This window comes from Muntiacus reevesi, chromosome 9 (genome assembly GCF_963930625.1).
Source record: "Muntiacus reevesi chromosome 9, mMunRee1.1, whole genome shotgun sequence".
Classification (NCBI taxonomy): Eukaryota; Metazoa; Chordata; class Mammalia; order Artiodactyla; family Cervidae; genus Muntiacus; species Muntiacus reevesi.
Window position 1 is genome coordinate 5,850,201 of NC_089257.1, and position 24,231 is coordinate 5,874,431.

Sequence of the window (24,231 nt, forward strand, 5' to 3'; positions counted from 1 at the left end):
AAAAGTGCTGAAACAATTTGGTAATGTATACACCAGCTCCATATGCTATGTTCCGACAATTCTGCTTCCAGATGTTTATGATACTATAGAGTTGAGTGACTGATTACCAGGCGTCGTCATTTAGATGCAGGTATATAATGTCACAAAATCACACCTGAGATCAGAGACACAGTATGTTGCATGAGCATCTGGCTCACACTTAGAGCATCGAGGCCTTGTTGTATGTTTCAAAGAGCAGATAAGCAAATAAACACAAAACAAGCTCAAAGAAAATTTAAGTATCTTTGGACTTAAAATGAGATTTATAGCCATTTCAAGGTCAGGGCCCTCAGATTCTAGGGCTAGTATTCTTACAATATGTACCTGTGTGGATGAAGCACATGGGGTAAGAATCCCAGCAAACTGGACAGATCAGTGTTTAGGAAAGTCAGTGTGCCATAAAGCTCCTTTCAATGGGCTGAAAGACTCTCATATGAAACCTCTCAACCACACCTAGAATATTTATCACTTATCAATAATTAAACTAGGAACTTCTTATGGACTGTATGCAAAGTTATGTGGGTAAACTATTTAATATAACTTAAGAGTGATGTATTTTAAAATGTATGTATATGCGTGTATATATATATGGAAGTGACAGAAGATGAGATGGTTAGGTAGCATCACCCACACAATGGACATGATATTGAGCAAACTCCTGGAGATGGTGAAGGTCAGGGGCGCCAGGCGGGCTGTAGTGCACGGAGCTGTAAGTGCATGTACTGCATGGAGTTGCTAAGAGTTGGGCCTGACTTAGCAACTGAACAAAAGCAATTCGTTTATATGGATTTATATATACACACTGAAGTAGGAAATGGCAACCCACTCCAGTATTCTTGCCTGGAGAACCCCACAGCCAGAGGAGCCTGGAGGGCTACAGTCCATGGGATCACAAAGAGGGACATGACTGAGGTGACTTAGCATGCACGCATATGTATACAGATAGAGATAGAGATAAATATAGGTACAGCTACATAGATTGTTGTTCAGTCACTAAGTTGTGCCTGACTCTTTTTGACCTCATGGAGTGTAGTCCATCAGGCTCCTCTGTCCATGAAATTTCCCAAGCAATACTGGAGTGGGTTGCCATTTCATTTTTCAGGGGATCTTCTCGATACAGGGATCCAACCTGCGCCTGCTGCTTGGCAGACCAGTTCTTTAACACTGAGCCACATGGAAAGCCCCATGTAAATGGAGGGATTTTCTTAAATTACACATTGACAATAGTGAATATTTCTTAAATCTTCTGTTTTTCACTCACATGCTGAGCAAAGCATAAATAGCTAATCTTACTTTAATATATTTTGTATGTGCCCTTGTCCAATATCATCAGATTTTTTTGCCAATTCATGAACCTTGAGAAAAGGAAAAAAAAAAAAAAAAAAACACATGATAATAAAAGGTTATTTATTTATTTATTTGCATAGCATTTTTGTGATGGAATGAGAATTTCCCATCCAACTTCAATACCCTGAAAACCCCCACACCATATATACACATACATATATACACACACCATATATACACATACATATATGCACATGTATATATATATATATATATATATATACCATATATATACATATATTCACAATCATTACACACACACACAGACACACACAGCATGCATATACATTCTATATATCTATACTTTAAAGAAATTCAAATACTTTTGGAAAATACATTACATTAAACCAGATTGAATGGTACTCTGAATGATTTGACAAAGCTAATTTGCAATGGAATGGACAGAATATTTTCTCTTCACATTCCAATGTATGCAGGAGGAAAAAGAAAGTTATTATCTTCATATGAAATAAAGAGACTGTGAGATATTTATCGAGCAAAGATAAGTTTATTAACTATCAACAGAGAATCACAATGTGGGGTCTGAAACTCTGGCAAGCAAATTGCATGAGCCTGTGTAAGTCCCCGGAAAACGAATGTGAAGGAGAACTTATTTATACAGAGAAAAAGGAAGTTAGGCAGGTTATAGCAAACAACGAGTACATGACTTTTCATTGGCTGAGTCTCTGTCAGGAAAGGAAAGTCTCTTTTGCCTTTTGGACTGTGTTGTCACAAAGTGTGAAAGCTCCCTGCTACTGATCTACCAACACAATTTAATTGAGGTTTCCCTTTATTAATTTTTTTACAGTTCTAAGAGCTGAAACATTAAAAGAATGGATCCTGGTGTTAAGATAATATTTAACCATAGTCTCTATGTGTCTTTCCTGGGTATTGTCTTGGTTGAGGGGCAGGAGTAACTTGGTCAAGAAAATTGTGTGGAAGATACATCATCATTTGACTGAGAAAAGAAAAGTGCTTGGGCAGAGTTAAATGTCTAGTCAAGTAAGAACCAAACCTAGAAGCTGAGATTGTGTTATGTGATTCAGTGAATACAGGGTAAAGAACAGTTAAAGAGTTCTACCTACTCAATGCATTAAATAAATAAGTAAAAAGATATTATTGGGGGTTGAAAGTCTGCTGAATTTCAATCACTCCATGATTGAAACATGAGGATATATGTTAAAATTTTAGCCTTTCTGACATTATTAATGCATGATTGTTAATGACATAAATGCAAGTTCTAGATACGTAAGAACAAATGCATGAAGTTAAACAAAGAGAAAAGATAGAATTTTTGTATTTAATTTAGAAACTGTTTTGCTACATCTTAATTTGAGCTGGAAAAAAGAGAGATAAAAGATAATTAAGATATGGTGCACAATATTCTATTTAAGTCATATTAGAAAAACCCAGTTCATAAGAAGAAACATTAACATAAGATGTTAGGTTACTTGAAATAGAACCAGACATCCTGGAATACAAAGTCAAGTGGGCCTTGGGAAGCATCACTATGAACAAAGTTAGTGGAGGGGATGGAATTCCAGTTGAGCTATTTCAAATCCTAAAAGATGATGCTGTGAAAATGCTGCACTCAATATGTCAGCAAATTTGGTAAACTCAGTAATGGCCACAGTACTGGAAAAAGTCAGTTTTCATTCCAATCCCAAAGAAAGGCAATGCCAAAAAATGCTCAAACTACCACACAATTACTCTCATCTCACACGCTAGTAAAGTAATGCTCAAAATTCTCCAAGCCAGGCTTCAGCAATACGTGAACCATGAACTTCAAGATGTTCAAGTTAGTTTTAGAAAAGGCAGAGGAATCAGAGATCAAATTGTCAACATCCGCTGGATCATTGAAAAAGCAAGAGAGTTCCAGAAAAATATTTATTTCTGCTTTATTGACTATGCCAAAGCCTTTGACTGTGTGGATCACAATAAATTGTGGAAAATTCTGAAAAAGATGGGAATACCAGACCACCAGACCTACCTCTTGAGAAACCTGTATGCAGGTCAGGAAGCAAGAGTTAGAACTGGACATGGGAAAACAGACTGGGTCCAAATTGGAAAAGGAGTACGTCAAGGCTGTATATTGTCACCCTGCTTATTTAACTTCTATGCAGAGTACATCATGAGAAATGCTGGGCTGGAGGAAACACAAGCTGGAAACAAGATTGCCGGGAGAAATATCAATAACCTCAGATATGCAGATGACACCACCCTTATGGCAGAAGATGAAGAAGAACTAAAGAGTCTCTTGATGAAAGTGAAAGAGGAGAGTGAAAAAAGTTGGCTTAACGCTCAACATTCAGAAAACTAGGATCATGGCATCTAGTCCCATCATTTCATGGGAAATAGATGGGGCAACATTGGAAACCATGTCAGACTTTATTTTGGGGGGCTCCAAAATCACTGCAGATGTTGATTGCAGCCATGAAAATAAAAGACACTTACTCCTTGGAAGGAAAGTTATGACCAACCTAGACAGCATATTAAAACGCAGAGACATTACTTTGTCCACAAAGGTCCGTCTAGTCAAGGCTATGGTTTTTCTTGTAGTCATGTGTGGATGTGAGAGCTGGACTATAAAGAAAACTTAGCGCTGAAGAATTGATACTTTTGAACTGTGGTGTTGGAGAAGACTCTTGAGAGTCCCTTGGACTGCAAGGAGATCCAACCAGTCCATCCTAAAGGAGATCAGTCCTAGGTGTTCATTGGAAGAACTATGTTGAAGCTGAAACTCCAATACTTTGGCCACCTGATGCAGAGAGCTGACTCATTTGAAAAGACCCTCATACTGGGAACGATTGAGGGTGGAGGGAGAAGGGGACGACAGAGGATGAGATGGTTGGATGGCATCACCGACTCAATGGACATGGATTTGGGTAAACTCCGCGAGTTGGGGATGGACAGGGAGACCTGACATGCTGCGGTTCATGGGGTCGCAGAAAGTTTGACAGGACTGAGCGACTGAACTGAACTGAACTGAAACACACAGCTAAATGGCAATAAAATAACACATGGAATCAAACGTATTTTCTACTTTGTTGACAGATGTACAAAATCTTCCTGTACAGGATCATCTCTGAAGTGTGAAATGTATTTAAGATGTGGCCCCTAAAACATGGGAGTAAGGAATCCTAAACAGAGAGGGAAGAAAAATCTAGTAAGGTGACAGATTTTAGAGTGCATTTAGAGAATGTTAGAGGGGTCCAGCTTGCCTGGAAGCAGCCTAGCAAATGGAAAAACGTAGAGAAAGAGAGAGGAAAAGTATCTAACATGAGTTTTTGGTAGCTTTATTCCACATTAAAAATCTACATGTGTCATTATAGGTAGTATTGTGTCTTTGGAAATATGATATTACACTATTTCATAGACATTTTTGAAGTGGAGATATATATAAATAATTAAAGCAAATTTTCAAGACCTGGAGGGTTAGTAGTCACCCAGGTCTAACTCCAAAGCCTATCCTTGTAACACTGCAGTTTTTCCAACATAGTGACTTCTGGCATTACTAAGTTAGACTTGGATCAGAGTTGGGTAGGTAAAATATAAATATCGTTGTTGTTGTTCAGTTTTTAAGTCATTTCTGAATTTTTTGGCAACCCCTTGGACTATAGTCCACCAGGTTCCTCTGTTCATGGGATTTCCCAGGCATGAGCACTGGAGTGTGTTCCCATCATCTTTTCCAGGGTATCTTCCTGACCCAGGGTTCAAGCCTGCATCTCCTGCCTAGTAGTCAGTTCGTTACTACTGAGCCACCTGGGAAGCCCAGAATATAGATATAGATAAATGCCAAAACAAAGAATACTACAACCATTATGGAGATCTACAGGTTGAGAAAAGTTTGTGTTCCCCTACAGAGGACTACTCTTGTGGCTCAGCTGGTAAAGAAGCCGCCTGCAATGTGGGAGACCCTGAGTTCAAGTCCTGGGTTGGGAAGGTTTCCTGGAGAAGGGAAAAGCTACCCACTCCAGTATTCTGGCCTGGAGAATCCCATGGACTGTATAGTCCATGGGGTCACAAATAGTCAGAGACAATTGACCAATTTTCACTTCACTTCACAGACAACTATACTCTAAGGCTGTATAAGAAATTTCTAGGACGAGAATCATGACAAGCTTCATTATCACTAGAACTAGTAATCACTAAGATATTACCAACATAAATAATTTTGCATATCAGTTCAAAAAGGCTTCATGTCACATATATAGTGAACTATCTGATCAGGAACACAGAATGTGAAAATGAGTACATTTGTTAAAAATAAAGCATTAGATGAAGATTAAAGCTGGAACTCCAAATTTTGTACTCTGAAACACATGGCTCTTTTAAAACATAGATCCCTTTTAACACCAATTGCCCCCTTTTATATTTCTTTACATTGGCTCAAGTCTTGTTAAAATAACTTTCTTTTTTTTTTCTCTTAGGAAAGAAATATGAATTGTTCAATTCATGAGACCATTTAAGTGGGAAGGTTTTATTTTTCTTCTTTAAATGATAAAATACAATTTGGAAATACAATTTGATATTTTCAAAACATTATCATCAGATATTTAGACTTTGACAAATGTCTTCTGATGCATTTTTCAGAAGAGAATTTTTTAGATGCCAATTTTTTTTAGAAACTTACCAAAATGGTAATTTTTCCAATTTTCTCTCCTATGAAAATCCTATTTAATTATATATCCCTCATGATTTTTTCTTTTTTATTCTTCTGTGCAATTTACATTTATAATGGTTGTTTTATTTTTGCATAGTTAAAAGTGTTTATATATTTCAGTTATCCTAGTCATATAATCCTTTTTCTTATATATAGTATAATAATATATATAATATATAATGTGTTATATATATTGTATATATAATGCATTATATATTATATGTAATGTAATATCTGACATATAATCTTTTCCCTTATAATGTTTGCTATGTTTTCTTAGACTGTTGTTATGTGGGTTTTTTTGCATCCTACTATAGATGAAACTCAGAGAAGGAAATGGCAACCCACTCCAGTGCTCTTGCCTGGAGAATCCTAGGGACGGAGCAGCCTGGTGGGCTGCAATCCATGGGGTCGCACAGAGTCAGACACGACTGAAGCGACTTAGCAGCAGCGTAGATGAAACTAAACACAGTTCATCGAAAAACCCTCAGGTTTCTCTACGAAACATTTCCAAGTTTCTCCTCTTCATAGTAGTCACAAAGATAATTTGCAATTGCCACTCTTTTCCAAGATTAGTGTCACAGTGATTTCTTTTTAGTTGTGTTTTTTTAATTGGAGGATAATTGCTTTACAACATTGCGTTGGCCTCTGCCACGCATCGACATGAATCAGTCACAGGTATATGCATGCCCCTTTCTTCCTGAAGCCCCCTCCCCGCTCCCATCCATCCTGCCCTCTAGATTGTCACAGACCACTGGGTTGAGCTGTCTATGCTCGTTCCCTCTTGAACTGAACTGAATGCCAGATGACATTTATTTCAGTTCCTCAAAGAAAGTGTATATGTTTTCTTCTATTACCTCGAGGGGCACAGGTCCTGGAGATGAGACACGAATTCTAAACCATAATGAGTATCACCCTATTTACTTCAAATCTGAACGCGTCACTTTAGACCATACCTTCCTCATGGCGATTTTCATCTCCACGTTTCTCAGGGTGTAGATGAGAGGGTTCAGCATGGGGCCAATCACAGTGTAAAACACCGAGATGTCCTTGTCCTTGTTCGCGCTCCCTGCAGGCAGAACGTAAGTATAGATACAGGGCACGAAGAATAACACTACAACTGCTATGTGAGACCCACACGTTGAGAGAGCTTTTTTTCGCCCTGCAGAAGAATGTGCTCTAAGGTTATATAGTATGACTATGTAAGAAGCTACTAGAACAAGAAATATGACAAGCACCAACATTCCTGAATTTGCAATCACTAAGATACTCACAACATGAATATCTTTGCACACCAGTTTCAAGAGAGGCTTCACATCGCATAGGTAGTGATCTATCTGATTGGGACCGCAGAAAGGTAACTTGAGTACCATGAGAAGTAAAGCAAGAGAATGCCAAAAGCTGACAGCCCAGGCCAGGACGATCAGCATGTTGCACCTCTGTCTGTTCATGCTGGCCACGTAGTGCAGCGGCTTGACGATGGCGACGCAGCGGTCAAAAGCCATGGACACCAAGAGGAAGAGCTGCACACCTGCCAGCAAGTGGGCAGTGAAGAGCTGGGTCACACAGCTGTTATAGGAAATGTTTTTTCTTGCTGCAGCTAAGTCCCTGATTAGCCTGGGACCACCGCGGAGGTGTAGCTGACATCCATGAGGGAGAGGTGACAGAGAAAGTAGTACATGGGTTGCTGCTTTAGATGGCTGCAGATGATGGTGAGTAAGACGATGACATTCCCCATCAAGACAGCCAGGTAACAGAGCAGGAACAAGGAAAAGAACAGTAGCTCCATTTTCTTATTTCCCCACAACCCTATGAAAACAAATTCTGTGACATTGTTTTGGTTTTCCATGAGGTTGAGTAGAGTTCAGGACACACAGCAGAAATTCAATTCATCTGAAACAATAGAGAGCACAATATATCTTTAATTTCATATTTAAAGTTTTGGATTATTTTCTTGTACACTGAGCAAAGATGTAGGTCACAGAAAATTTACTATAAGCAATCTATCATTTGATATTAAGAGAAGCACATTTCAAGCAATATTTAATAAAATATTAATTATGACTGGAATTGTAACAACCCAACCAAGAGGTGGTATTCTGATACTCATTTTATATTTATAAAATAAAAGCAAGAGGTTTCAGTAATTTGCATCAAATCATTAAGAGATTAAGTTGCAATCAGACTGAGATGAACCTGACTCTGATACCAGAGTTCATGCTCTTGGGAGCTATGCAACAACATTCACCAACCGCGGAAATTCCAGCTTTTAGCCATCTCTGTAAAATATATAGTCATTCTCCACCCAAGCCTTTAGCCATCTATGTAATGGCCATTTATATGTTTAAGAAAATCTCTCCACTTCTCCACATGCATGTATTTCACATACAAAATCCCAATTTTAGATTAACATCCTATACATTCAATGGAACTAAATATTATTTTTGAAATTTTTGAAAAATGCTTTTAATCATGGCAGAGCATACCTGTATTGGTAGAAAATAGTCTCATTGACTCTCCTTGTAGGCATGTGTGATAAAGATTCAGAACACAGAGAGGCTGGAAACAGAGAAGTTAAGCACAATGTGAACCATCTGAATATAGGAAGAAAGGCTATTGTTACATAAAAATTCACTTTAACCTCAATTTCAATAAATATATGTTTCAGAGGTTTCTGTTGATACTCCTTAGAGCTAGTAGCTTTTGTTTATATTTTGGGGTTTTTTTACTTTTTTTTTAATTGGGTGAACTCAACACAAATAATTATTTAGTTAAACACTCTCGAACAGTGCCACCGTTTGGATGTAGTACATTAAGGAGAACAGGGTGAATACGTTGAAAAAAATCACCTTTTACCCAAAACCAAATGTCCTCCACAGTAAAATCATTGTATCAAATACTGTTAATTGCGATGAATTGTTGTTTGATGGCATCATTGAGGAACAATGTGACATGTTAGATAGATCCATCACCTAATGATACAGGCTCACATGTCCTGCTGGATTTTTGTTGAGCACTAACAGTTCATCCTGTCTGAGCCTTCTTCAACTGGTAAGTGAAATGAGTACTGCTGGATCTATTTGCCTTACAGCAAGAACAGAACGTGAAATTCATTCAAAATATACCCAATACAATGAGCTTGCGATTCTAACTTTTCAATTACAAATGACAGGACTCCAACAAATATTCACAGGAAAACCAATGGGCTCTATAAGAAATTATACACCAACACCTACATCCGTTAATGGCTGTATCTTTAGATTCTATTCTGCCACAGGAAGATTTATTGAAGAACTTTTATTAGATTTACAGAAGCTTAAGGAAGAAACACAGGTATTGGTTTAAGTTTGCTCTGTGTACAAATGGAGAGCTTAGCAAAGTACTTCTTTGTTTATGAATTGAGAAACCTAGTCTATGTTTATGCAGAAGACTCTGTCACATGATATAAACAAATTTAAAGACACTTTTAAATTAAAATTATAATAGAAATTATAGAAAAACTAGAGAAGCAAAACTGTAGAAAATGCAACTCTTGGTTTAGTATCTTTTTTAAATAGTAGTACAAGCCTCAGCAACCGTTAATATTTGAATCAGGGCTGCACTACTTAACACAGCCTCCGAAAAAGATCCTTTGCACAGGCCTTATTCTTCTGGTCTTCCTTTAAACCAGGAACGAAAAGACTGTGTCTCGTCCCTTTGTTTGTCCTGCCCTGCTCTCGCTCCCTTTCTCTCCCTGCATGCAGCCCACACACATACCACCATCACCTAAATACACATTTAGATACCAAGGGCTTTGAGACTGAAGGAAGAATATTGAGTCCAACTTTTCACATACCTTTCAGTTAAGGTGTTTCTCCCAAAAACCCCTCTTTCAACCTTTAAATTGTTAAAAAAAAAAAAAAAGAAAAGAAAAAGAAACAGTGAGGAATAGTTTGCAAAAATATATCAAACTACAGTTTGAGAGAGAAAAAAAGCACTTAAGCATATTAAGTAAAGGGACTTATAATTAAGGTCATGAGAGTGCATGGACAGTGTAAAATCCCAAGGGCAACTGGATAAAATTTGTATCAAAATTGTAAATGCTTATCATATCAATAATAAAGTAAAAAATCATGGTATTAACATTGTGGTTTTCATTATTTTCTGTATTTAGAGGAAAGTGTTGAGATGAAAAGAGATCGTTAAAGTGTCATTTTCTCAGTCGTGTCCCACTCTTTGCGAGCCCATGGGCTGTAGCCCTCCAGGCTCTCTCCTTGGAATTCTCCAAGAAGGAATACTGGAGTGGGTTGCCATGCCCTTCTCCAGGAGATCTTTCCAATCCAGGGATCAAAACCAGTTCTCCTGTATTGCAGGCAAATTCTTTACCATCTGAGCTGCTAGAGAAGCCCAAATATTGGGGCACTATATACTAACTAATTAAATGATCTAGGCACAATACTAAAAAATTTTCACTTATTGACCATTTCATCTTTACCACCACCTAGTAAGGTGTATAAAATTTCAATTACTATGATCAAAAATTACATAAAATTTTTCTAAATCCCAATTATTTTATGTAAATTTAATGTACATACATGTAACTAATCATAACACTGATTTCTGCAAGATTTTACTTTTATTTGAAACATCAGGTGATCTTTCACCTGTTTGTTTTTATTTCTCTGAGACTGTTCTTTGAAATAACAAATAGATAAAGAATACATCTGACCTTCTCAGGAACTGTCCATCCAAAAGAACATTTTAGGAAAGCTTTGCTATATGCAATTCGGATTAAAAGCGCACCAAAGGAAAACAGGAAAAAAACAAAAAAGTCCCACAGGCATTTTACAGCAGCCAGTGTGTGTAAGATCATAATTATAAGAACAAAGCTACTAATATTAATGACATCTATAAGAGAGGTTTGAGATTTCTTTCTTTAATTTAATCTCTTGAGGGTTATATAGGAATGATTCAATAACTTCATAGTGTTATAATACCAATGAAATGTTATGGATATTTTTCTATCTCTCACTTCTAAAATAATTTACTCAAAAACTGAGTCTGCTGACATTTACCAAGGTATATATAATACACATTTAATATATTTGAAATCTTTATTACTTAATTGTGTAAATATGGTAAGAGATAATCAGGACACTTATACTTCTCAGATACACTTCACATTATTATCACAATTTGGAAATTATTTATCAGTGTTTCTTTCCTCCCACTCGAAACTTAGAAGCCATGAACAGCAATTTATGCCAACAGGTATCATGTAGTATTAGCCAACGTTAGACAGCTGGGGAGAAAGTCACAGTCCTCCTTCTTTCTTTAGTTTTTTGGGGTTTTTTGCTATCCTTGGTCTCTTTCCATCCCATTGACAAGAGAGAAAGAGGGGTGTCAGTACAAACTAGGGAATCAGTGGAGTAAATTGTGGTCCTTAGTTCCTATTTCTTATCAAGCAATTTTCATGGGTCATGCAAGATCTTCCTAAAGTTTTACTTTATAATATATTTTTCCTTGTTAAAATGCTCATTTCCACGCTATATACTCTCTGTAGGCTTATGTATGTAACTCTTACTAGCCGCAGGGCACCTCACATTAGTTGTACTCTCCTCACAGGCGTCAACATGTAGAAATAATCTCAGTATAATCACCTTAAATTGTGGCACTTGACTCTGTCTTCTCCTTGCTGCTTGATACTAGGAAGCAATAAAAGTCTTTAAATGCAAATTTGATTAAAAAATAAACAGTCTTTCAAAGATCAATAAAATGGATAATATCTCAAAATAAGGAAAAGAGGGAGAGAAGAAAGAAGAAGAGAATGAGAGAAAAATAGAAACAAAATACTTAAACCAAGAATGAAATAATGTACAGCACTGCAGAATCTACAGATATTAACAGGGTGGTAGAAAATATTTTTTTAAATATTTTTTAGAAAATCATAGAATCTAACAGAAGATATAGAAAAGCAGAATTGCTCTATATCAGCTAAAGAAATTAAATTCATGGCTAAACTTCTTGCCAAATATAACTTCTGGCCCAATGAATTTAATAATAATTTATCATAATCTTGTGGAAATTATCCCAGGAATTTTAAAAGACTCAAAATGCAACAGTGTAATTCACTATATTAGCACAATAAAGAGAATAATCACAAGGTCATTTCAATAAATGCATGAAGTTAATTATAATTTAAAACATTTCAAAAAATAAAAAATTTCCATTTATATATATATATATATATATATATATATATATAATATTTTTAAAACATTTCAGCAAATGAAAGGGAAGTACTTAATCTAACAGAGCAACTGTATAAGACCTATAACTACCATCACTTATGTTGGGGAATATTCTGTAAGTTTGGGCCAATAAAAGACTGTCGATTCCTATTCCTGGATTAAATCCTAAATTCTATTACACTGCAATAAGGTAAGAAAAAGAAACATAAGACATATAGATTCAAAAGGTAGGAGTAAAATTGTAACAAATACACATATATGCAGATAGAATGGTTATATGGTAGAAAATGGTAAGTGTTCTGTAAAGAATCTAAGGTGGTGCTAGTGGTAAAGAACCCACTGCCAATCCAAGAGACAAAAGAGACAAAGGTTTGATCCCTGGGTCGGGAGGATCCTCTAGAGGAAGGCATGGGAACCCACTCCAACACTCTTGCCTGGGGAATCCCCATGGACAGAGGAGTCTGGCAGGCTACAGTCCATGGAGTTTCAGAGTCAGGCACAACTGAAGTGAGTTAGCGTGCATGCAATCAATTAGTTAGTTTCGCAAGTTCACAAGATATAATTTCAATACAAAAAATTAAATGCATTTCTATAATAGCAACAATTAAAAACTGAAATTAGGATCAAATCTATATAAGGTATTAATTAAAAATACGAAACTTGAGAGATAAACATACAATAATATATACTTACAGAACACCTAACCTGCATATCAAAACCAGAAAGTATTTCTTAGAAAAATTCAGTACATAAATAAGTGAAGAGATATGCCTTATAGGTGAATTATAAAACTTACTCTATTGTGCCATTTTGCTTTTTTAAATTTCAATGCAGTTTCAATAAAATAAAACAGAATAATCAGGATAAATCAATAATCCCATTCTGAAGTTTATATAGAAATTACAAGTTTAAAGAAACCTAGAATACTTTCAAAAATCTTTTATGACCACAATAAAATCAACCACAGAAACAAGAAGAAACAAACTATGTAGACTAAACAACATGGTACTGAAAATCCAATGGGCTACTGATGAAATCAAAGAGGAAACTAAAAAATACCTTGAGATAAATGATAATGAAAGCACAACCATACAAAACCTATGGGATGCAGCAAAAGTGATTCTTAGAGGGAAATTCATAGCAATACAGATCTTCACAAAACAATAAATATCTCAAATAAACTGTCTGATCTACCACTTTAAAGGATTGGAAAAAGAAGAGCAAACAAAACCTAAAGTATGCAGAAGGAAGGAATAAAGATCACATAGAAATCAACAAAATAGAGATATAAAATAATAGAACAATAATAAAACCAAGAGCAGGTTCATTGAAAGATAAACAAAATAGACAAACCTCCGGCCAAGCTCATGATGAAGAAGACAGAGAGGATCCAAATAAGCAAAATAAGAAATGAGAGATGAGAAATAACAATCAATACCACCGTAATAAAAAATACATAAGTAAGCACTAACAATAATTATATGCCAGCAAACTGGACAAAGTAGAAGAAATGGGCAAATTTCTAGAAACATGTGACACACAAAAAAGAATCAAGGATACATAGATAAATTGAACATACGTATCACTAGAAGTGAAATAGAATCTGTGAAAAAAAATTAAAAAAAAAAAACTCCCTGAAAAAAAAAAGTCCAGAGCCAGATGGTTTCATTGGGGAATACTATCAGACATAAAAGAACTTACACTAACTGTTCTCAAGCTCTACAAAAACATTGAAGATGAAGGGACCCACCCAAAAGCATTCTATGAAGCCATCATTCCCCCAAAATCAAAGTCAAAGATAGTACCAAAAAGAAATTATAGTCCAATATCTTTGATGAATACAGATGCAAAAATCCTCAACAAAATATTACAAACCAACTTCAACAGTATGCATAAGGTCATCCACCACAACCAAGTTGGATTCATACAATGGCCACAAGGATGGTTCAACATACATAAATAAATTCATGTGATATACCACATCAAAAAAAGAAAGGACAGAAAACACTCAATTCTTTCAATAGGTGAAAAGGTATTTGATAAAATTAAAGATTCATGCATTATACAAACTCAAATTTGATATATAGAAAGCATCTCAGCATAATAAAAGCTATTTATGACAGTTCAGTCCAGTTCAGTCATTCAGTCATGTCTGACTGCAACTGCATGGACTGCAGCAGGCCAGGACTCCCTGTCCATCACCAACTCCCGGAGTTTACTCAAACTCATGTCCATTGAGTCGGTGATACCATCCGACCATCTCATCCTTTGCCATCCCCCTCTCCTCCTGCCTTCAATCTTTCCCAGCATCAGGGTCTTTTCTAATGAGTCAGTTCTTCGCATCAGGTGGCCAAAGTATTGGAGTTTCAGATTCAGCATCATTCTTTCCAATGATTATTCAGGACTGATTTCCTTTAGGATGGACTGTTTGGATCTCCTTGCAGTTCAAGGGGCTCTCAAGAGTCTTCTCTAGCCCCACAGATCAAAAGCATCAATTCTTCTGCACTCAGCTTTCTTTATAGTCCAACTCTCACATCCATACATGACCACTAGAAAAACCATAGCTTTGACTAGATGGACATTTGTTGGCAAAGTAATGTCTCTGCTTTTTAATAAGCTGACTAGGTTGGTCATAACTTTTCTTCCAAGGAGCAAGCGTCTTTTATTTTCATGGCTGCAGTCATCATCTACAGTGATTTAGGAGCCCCCCAAAATTAATTCTGTCACTGTTTCTACTGTTTTCCCATCTGTTTGCCGTGAAGTCATGGGACCAGATGCCATGATCTTAGTTTTCTAAATGTTGAGATTTATGCCAACACTTTCACTCTCCTCTTTCACTTTCATCAAAAGGCTCTTTAGTTCTTCTTTGCGTTCTGCCATCAAGGTGGTGTCATCTGCATATCTGATGTTATTGACATTTCTCCCGGCAATCTTGATTCCAGCTTGTGCTTCATCCAGTCCAGCATTTCTCAAGATGTGCTCTACAAAGTAAGCAGGGTGACAAGATACAGCCTTGAAGTACTCCTTTCCCGATTTGGAACCAGTCTGTTGTTCCATGTCCAGTTCTAACTGTGGCTTCTTGACCTGCATGTATATTTGTCAGGAGGCAGGTCAGGTGGCCTGTTATTCACATCTCTCGAAGAATTTTCCACAGTTTCTGGAAAAGATGGGCATAAAGGACAGAAATGGTATGGACCCAATAGAAGCAGAGATATTAAGAAGAGTTGGCAAGAATTCACAGAAGAACTAGACAAAAAATGATCTTTGTGACCCAAATAACCACAATGGTGTGATCCCTCACCTAGATACTACATCCTGAAATGTGAAGTCAAGTGGGCCTTAGGAAGCATCGCTATGAACAAGGCTAGTGGAGGTGATGGAATTCCAGTTGAGCTATTTCAAATTCAAAAAGGTGCTGTGAAAGTGCTGCACTCAGTATGCCAGCAAATTTGAAAAACTCAGCAGTGGCCACAGGACTAGAAAAGGTCAGTTTTCATTCCAATCCCAAAGAAAGGCAATGCAAAGAATGCTCCAACTACTGCACACTTGCACTCATCTCAGACGCTAGTAAAGAAATGCTCAAAATTCTCCAAGCCAGGCTTCAACAGTACATGAACTGTGAACTTCCAAATGTTCAAACTGAATTTAGAAAAGGCAGAGGAACCAGAGATCAAATTGCCAACATCTTCTGGATCATTAAAAAAGCAAGAGAGTTCCAGAAAAGCATCTATTTCTGCTTAATTGACTAGGCCAAAATTTGACTGTATGAGTCACAACAAACCGTGGAAAATTCTTCAAGAGATTTAACACAGTAGCCCAAAGATATTACACAGTCTGACGTCAGGTGTGCAGTGGTAAAGAATCTGCCTTCCAATGCAGGAAAGCTGGCCATGGATTTTTACCTGGTGTGTGGCACAGGCCTTCAGTGGTAAAAAGTCTGGGTCATTGTTAATTCTGATTGGATGGGGTTGTTGTAGTTTTGTATTGATTTTAATTTTCAATAGTGATCATAGTTAAGTGGAGATCTGTGGGAGCTATTGTATTTCAAACATATTTTTTCTTATCTCCACTGAGGAGTAGCAGTCACATTCCTCTTAGTAATCAGGATCAATAACCCAGTCATCACCCTAACTTACTAATTTGCCTGTTGACTCAGAGGCAAGAGCAGCCCAATGTGGTCAGACAAAAGTCTTAGCTCTCAGTTCAAAAGAATCTCTTTGCAGCAAGAGGAGCCAAGATGGCGGAGGAGTAGGATGGGGAAACCACTTTCTCTCCTAGAAATTCATCAAAAGAATAACTGAACGCAGAGGAAACTTCACAAAACAACTTCTGATCGCTAGCTGAGGTCATCAGGCACCCAGAAAAGCAGCCCATTGTCTTCGAAAGGAGGTAGGACAAAATATAAAAGATAAAAAGTGAGACAAAAGAGCTAAGGACGGATATCCGACCTGGGAAGGGTCTTAATAGAGGACGTTTCCAGACACCGGGAAACCCTCGCACTGGCGGGCCTGGGGGAAGTGTTTGAATCTCAGAGTTTGAATCTGACTGGGAGGGATACAATAAATAAAACTCACAGATTACGAGCCTAAAAGCAACTCCCAGCAGAAAAGTACCCCAGACGCCCGAATCCGCCGCCAGCAAGTGGGGGCGGAACAGAGAGGAGCGGGCGGCATTGCTTGGGGCAGGGTCCGGGCCTGAGTGCGCTGAGGACAATCAGAGGGAGCTTTTGTGAGTTGCCAACTTGAACTGTGGCAGAGCAAAAGAGAGAGAGAAAATCAACCGGCCCGAACACACTGCCGGCCGTTCGCAGAACAAAGGGACCGAGAAAGTCCTGAGAAGAGCTCCAGGCTGCTGACCGGCCCAGCCCCGCCGGAGGCAGGAGGCAGTGGGGAGGGGAGAGGGGAAGCCTCTGCCCCAAGGACCGCATCCCCCTGCCACACTGCAAACAGGCCTCCGCCTTCTAATCAAAGACCTCCCGAGATTCTGGATGGCCGATATCCGCCGGGAAGGTCGCGGCGAGACACAGGGCACACGCACCCGACTGGCGCGGGCGGGGACTGGGTCTGGGGACGCGGAGGGCAGAGGACGCGCCACCCGGGGAAAGAGCGCTCGTCAAGCGCCTGGCTGTCTGAGCCACTCGGGCGGCGTAGGGACAAAACGCAGGCGCAGGTTTGGGTTCCGCGCTTTTGTGAATCACCCGAGGGCTGGAACCGCGCGCAGCGTGGGGCGCGCTCCATACAGAGCAGCCGGGACCCTGAGCAGCGCAGACGGAGAAAACAGCGCCAGCCCCTCCCCCCAGCGCCGGCCCCTCCCCGGGGCGCGACGGAACTCGCTACCTGAATAAGAGTCCACCTCCGCCCGCCTGTGTCAGGGCGGAAATGAGGCCCTGAAGAGACCGGCAACAGAAGCCAAATAAACAAACGGAACCGCTTCAGAAGGGACCGGTGCAACAGGTTAAAATCCCTGAAGAAAACACCGACTACACTGGAAGGGCCTATTGATATCGAGAAGTGTAAGCTGGAACGAGGAGCTATCTGAAACTGAGCCGAAACCACACTGACAGTAACAGCTCCAGAGAAATTCCTAGATATATTTTTTCTTTTTTTCTTTTTTTTTTTTTTTAAGTAAGAAAAAAAAATTTTTTTTCTTTTTTCTCTTTCTTTTTCCTTCAAAATTCTCTATTACTCCCCCATTACTCCTTAACTTTCATTTTCATAGATTTTTACAATTTTTTTAATTAGGTAAAACAATTTTTTTTCTTTCTTTTTTTTCTTCTTTTTCTTCTTTTTTTTTCTTTTCTTTTTTCTTCTCTTCTATTTTCTATTTTTCTTTTTCTCTTATTTCTTTTAAAGTCCTCTAGTACTCCTCTTACTACTCGTTAATTTTCATTTTCAATACACTATAACCTTACAGGAAAAAAAAAAAGAACACTATGTTATAGTTTTTTGCTCTTTTCTAGGAGTCTATGGATCTAAGCTCCGTGAAGACATCATTCAGGTTTTTCTTTATTCACTGCTGAAGCCCCAGCAACTCTCACTATCTGATACATTCCTTTGGCTGAAAAAAATATTTGTTGTTTAATGAATGTACGTTGGGTGAAATAAATGGAATGTATTTATGCTGGGGTTGTTTTTTGTGTAAATGGAGCTACAAATTAAATACAAACCAAAAAAACACTGTTTTATAAAGATATGTTACCTAAAAGGAAATACATAAACTTTTTAAAATTTTAAATCAAAATATAAAAACCAATTAATATAAAATAATCAATACAAAAATAATAAATATTGAAAAATATTGACAGAGAAATATAGGAAAAAACAGGATGATGATATCATGCTTAGGACTGGGAGACTATCAAGGTAAATTGTGTGTTCAAAAGATAACGGGTTTGTTTTCAATTTCTTCCTTGTTCCTAGTTTACGCAGGAATAAATCCAAATCTTAGTTTTCAAAAGACATATACCTAGATTACTTCTCTGAATCTGAAACAGATAAAGGTAGAAAAGATTTCCTAGTCTGCAATACTACATTTTGCCTGATATTTTATTGAATTTATTCATCTTCCCTTATACTTACATATATTCATCTAGCATTTACCATAAATCAGACATTGGGCCTTGAAGATAATATTCTTGGCAAGTAGGTAAATATTTTACAGAGTATGACTTAATTTGTTTAATAATTGAAATTCCTGTCTGATATTAGACTATTCTTTTACTTGGATCTTCACTCTTTTTGATGGGTTATCAGGATAAGATTGTGACATGAGCAATACAAAATGATGCTTAATGCAATAAGAAAATTTGGAATATTGTGCAACATTCCTTAAATTCCCCTTAGTGTTTAAATGTTTCATTGCTTACCATACATTAATGCATACATATGGAATCTAGAGAAGAGGCAAAGATGAACCTATGTGTAAGGTAGGACTAGAGGTGCAGATGTTGAGAACTGATTTGTGGACACAGTGGAGGAAAGAGGGGCTGGGTGAGCTGAGAGAAGAGCACTGAAAATACCACGTATCAAACAGAGGGAAGCTGCTGTAAGCACAGTGGGCTCAGCTCGGCACTCCGTGATGACCTAGAGGGGAGTACGTACCACGGTGTCACATACCACATACCATAGATACATGTATGTACGTATGTGGGCAGAGGATCCCGGTGGGCTACAGCCCATAGGGTCCCAAACAGTCGGTCATGACTAATGTGACTTAGCACACAACATATATACAATTTCAGCACAGTCCCTATCTCAATATTAGTAAGTAATATCACTATGTTTTTCCAGTAGTCATGTGCAGATGTGAGATTTGGACCATAAAGAAGTCTGAACACTGAAGAATTGATGCTTTCAAACTGTGGTGCTGAAGAAGATTCTTGAGAGTCCCTAGGACTGCAAGGAGATCAAACCAGTCTTTCCTCAAGGAAATCAGCCCTGAATATACATTGAAAGGACTAACGCTGAAGCTGAAGCTTCAATATTTTGGCCACTTGATACAAAGAGCTGACTTATTGGAAAAGATCCTCATGCTGAGAAAGATTGAAGGCAAAAGGAAAACGGAGGGCAGATGAGATTGTGGGATAGCGTCACCAACTCAACAGACATGAGTCTGAGCAAACTCTAAGAGAGAGTGGAGGACAGAAGAGGCTCAGGTGCTGCAGTCCATGGGGTCACAAAGAGTTAGAAATGATTTAGCAACTGAACAACATAATTATGTTACCTTTGTATCATTGTCTGACAGCATATCTCCACAGTTAAGAACATGGTCTGAGACAGCAGCTAAAAATATGGTTCCTGAATATTACTCTTTTGGAACCTTCCCATTCTATTTGTTTAATCGCCTATAAAATGAGGATAATAGCAATGCCTACTTCTTTGGATAGTTACAGAGATTACTGCTCAATATCACTGTGTTTATTTTTTATTAGATTGAATTTATTAAAGCATATAGATAGATAAAGCTAGAAAAACTAAGCATCTACTTGATAAAATGCTCCAAACATGAAAAAGTAGTCTCCTGCCAGTTTGTCTCACTTTTCATGCACCATTTCTTCTCCCCGTTGCAGAATCTATGATTCATAGTAGCTGCTTTTTCTCCCTTTATCTCAAAGGTCTTCTTTGCTGAAAGCATCAACAATGTCCTTCTGAACTTTGCACCATGACAATCAATGCTGGTCTCCTCTTATTTATCACCTGAAATAGCTTGTCTATTGCACAAATTCCTAATGACATTTTTCATTTGGGCATTTCTCAAAGTATAGATGAAGGGATTTAACATGGGAGTTATCATAGTGTAGAATACAGCCACTGCTTTATCAATTGGTAAAGTAACTGGTGGTCTCAAATATACAAAAATGCAGGGCACAAGGAGCATGGTGACAACTGTGATGTGGGAGACACACGTGGAGAGGGCCTTGCGCCTTGCCTCCAAACTGTGGTTCCTTAGGGAGCGCAGAATGACCACATAGGAGCCCATCAAGAGGAGAAAGTTTATAAGGCAGATGAAACCACTGTTGGCAGCAACAAATAATCCTAGAGTGTGAATATCAGCGCAGGCAAGATTTAGCAAAGGGTTCAGATCACACAAAAAGTGATCGATGACATTAGGGCCACAGAAGGGTAATCTGAAGATGAAAAAGATCTGTATGATTCCATGAAGAAAGCCTCCCACCCATGCCACTCCAATTAGCAGCCAACACACCCTCCAATTCATGATGCTTGTATAGTGCAAGGGCTTGCAGATGGCCACATAGCGGTCATAAGCCATCACAGTGAGCAGGATGGCCCCAGCACTTCCCAAGAAGTGTTCCCCAAAGATTTGGGTCATGCATCCATTGAACAGGATGGTCTTCCTTTCACGGAGGGAATCGATGATCAATTTAGGGGTATTCACAGAGGAATAGCAAGCATCAATAAAGGAGAGATAGGCCAGAAAAAAGTACATGGGAGAACTCCGTAATGGACTGCCTATGATGGTGACCATGATGAACATATTTCCTACCACAGAGATGATGTAGATGACCAAAAACACAACAAATATGACTTTCTGCAACATTGGATTCTGCGTGAGCCCCAAGAGAACAAACTCTGTCACGTTGTTCCTATTTTCCATGTATTTTGTATTATGGTTCATTATGTTACCTGAAATAAAAATAAAAAAAAGTTACTTTTCATCACCTCAACCTTGAGTTCAGTAAGCCTCTCCATGTAATAAAAAATTAACGCCCAGATTCTATGGAGTTCTGAATTTTTGAATTCTTTTTTGGATATAGGAAAAATGTTTCTGATCTCTTAAAGATGTCTCACATCCTCTCCTGGAGAGAGATAATGCTTAGAGATTAGAGACATGAGGTGCTCTGTGAACACACAGGCGGGAGACTTTTCTGTGCACATGGACTCATGTGAGATGACTCAAGCTTAATACAAATCAATAGATCTCACATGTAGAGGCAGACAAACCTGAGTTGAAAAGTAGAAAATGGATGTAAAGGCTATGGATGCAAAACCAAGGGATTTTCCCTTTATTCTTAGGAAATGAGAAAACATGCAAGTTAAATGAAAATGTAAGAGGAAGGATGAGGAGGGATGTGAGAGAGAGGGTGTGTTGGATTTAATTCCAAAAACAATCTTTTTCTGAATTCTATGGGGTGGGATGAGGTTTAGTAAGGGGATGGAAGACAGAAAAACATGAGTAGCAGGCTCTTTATAAATAGTTCACATAAGTGTCACAGAGCATTGGAAACAGGAAAGTAATGAAAAGGTAAGGAAGCTACTGTGCCAGAACACTGGAGTGAGTAGCTGCTCGCTCCTCCAGGGGAATCTTCCCAACCCAGGAACTGAGCCCAGGTCTCCCACATTGCAGGAAGGTTCTTTACTAGCTGAGCCACTGGGCAAGCCCAAGAAAATAAACATGCTTCCTAAATCCAGTGACTTTATAATACTTGATAAATTTGCTTTAATGATTGATTGCTATATGCAAGGCATGATTACAATCTATGTATATTTCATTCATATAGCAGATGAGAAAAATAATAGTATATAAGAGTAAAAATATAGTAGTAATATTAGCAATATTAGCTAAAGCTTGCTGAATATTTACTGTGCTCTAAGATACTTCATTATGTAAACTTAATTAAAAACTTGTGTTTACTACTATCATTTTTATACTTATTTTACATATTAGGAAGTAGATGCTTAGAGAAGCTAAGAATTCTACCTAAACTCAGGCAGCTACAAAGAATAGCGGTAAGATTAGTTTCAATTAACCCTATATGCAAAACAGAAAAAGAGACACAGATGTACAGAACAGACTTTTGGACTCTGTGGGAGAAGGTGAGGGTGGGATGTTTCGAGAGAACAGCATCGAAACATATATTTTATCTAGGGTGAAACAGATCAGCAGCCCTGGTTGGATGCATGAGACAAGTGCTTGGGCCTGGTGCACTGGGAAGACCCAAAGGGATCGGGTGGAGAGGGAGGGGGATCGGGATGGGGAATATATGTAAATCCATGGCTGATTCATGTCAGTGTATGACAAAAACCACTACAATATTGTAAAATATTTAGCATCCAACTAATAAAAATAAATGGGAAAAATAAATAATAAATTGCACTTTTATTTTTGATCCAAATTCTTAAACTATAACCTATAAAATTATTACAATATACAATGCTGAATTAGTAAATCTTTAAAAATAGAATCAATATAGTCATATTTATCTTTATCCTACTTCAGAGACACAGAGAGAGAGAGAGAGAGAGAGAGAGAATACATAGAGAGAGAACAATTTAATCAAATAATTGAACTATTTCAAATCCTAAAAGATGATGCTATGAAAATGTTGCACTCAATATGCCAGCAAATTTGGAAAACTCAGCAGTGGCCACAGGACTGGAAAAGGTCAGTTTTCATTCCAATCCCAAAGAAAGACAACGCCAAAAAATGTTCAAACTACCGCACAATTGCACTCATCTCACACACTAGTAAAGAAATGCTCAAAATTCTCCAAGCCAGGCTACAGCAATACAAGAACCGTGAAATTCCAGATGTTCAAGTTGGTTTCAGGAAAGGCAGAGGAATCAGAAATCAAATTGCCAACATCCGCTGGATCATCAAAAAGCAAGAGAATTCCAAAAAAAATCTATTTCTGCTTTACTGACTACGCCAAAACCTTTGACTGTTTGGATCACAGTAAACTGTGGAAAATTCTGAAAGAGATGGGAATACCAGACCACCTGATCTGACTCTTGAGAAACCTGTATGCAGGTTGGGAAGTAACAGTTAAAACAGGACATGGAAGAAGAGATTGGTCCCAAAATGGAAAAGGAGTACGTCAAGGCTTTATATTGTCACCCTGCTTATTTAACTTATATGCAGAGTACATCATGAGAAACGCTGGGTTGGATGAAGCACAAGCTGAAATCAAGATTGCTAGGAGAAATATCAATGACCTCAGATATGCAGATGACACCACCCTTATGGCAGAAAGTGAAGAAGAACTAAAGAGCCTCTTGATGAAAGTGAAAGAGGAGAGTGAAAAACCTGGCTTAAAGCTCAACATTCAGAAAATTAAGTTCATTGCATCCACTCCCATCACTTAATGGCAAATTGATGGGGAAACAATAGAAACAGGAACAGACTTTATTTGGAGGGGCTCCAAAATCACTGCAGATGGTGATTACAGCCATGACATTAAAAGTCACTTGCTACTTGGAATAAAAGTTATGACCAACCTAGACAGCATATTAAAAAGCAGAGACATTACTTTGCCAACAAAGGTCCGTCTGGTCAAGGCTATGGTTTTTCTAGTGGTCATGTGAGAGCTGGATTATAAAGAAAGCTGAGGGCTGAAGAATTGATGTTTTTGAAGTGTGGTGTTAGAGAAGATTCTTGAGAGTCCCTTGAACTGCAAGGAGATCCAGCCAGTCCAGTCCATCCTAAAGGAAATCA

General features: G+C 38.0%; 1 protein-coding gene and 1 pseudogene across 1 annotated transcript; both read right to left on the bottom strand.

Annotated features, from left to right (window-relative positions):
• Positions 1-6,969: 6,969 nt before the first annotated feature.
• On the bottom strand, positions 6,970-7,898 carry LOC136174654 (olfactory receptor 4P4-like; annotated as a pseudogene).
• A 12,565-nt stretch (positions 7,899-20,463) lies between these two features.
• LOC136174438 (olfactory receptor 4C46-like) lies at positions 20,464-21,393 on the bottom strand. Its single transcript, XM_065944633.1, has one exon. It carries the CDS (start codon positions 21,391-21,393, stop codon positions 20,464-20,466), a length of 930 nt encoding a protein of 309 aa, XP_065800705.1.
• Between the last annotated feature and the right edge of the window lie 2,838 nt (positions 21,394-24,231).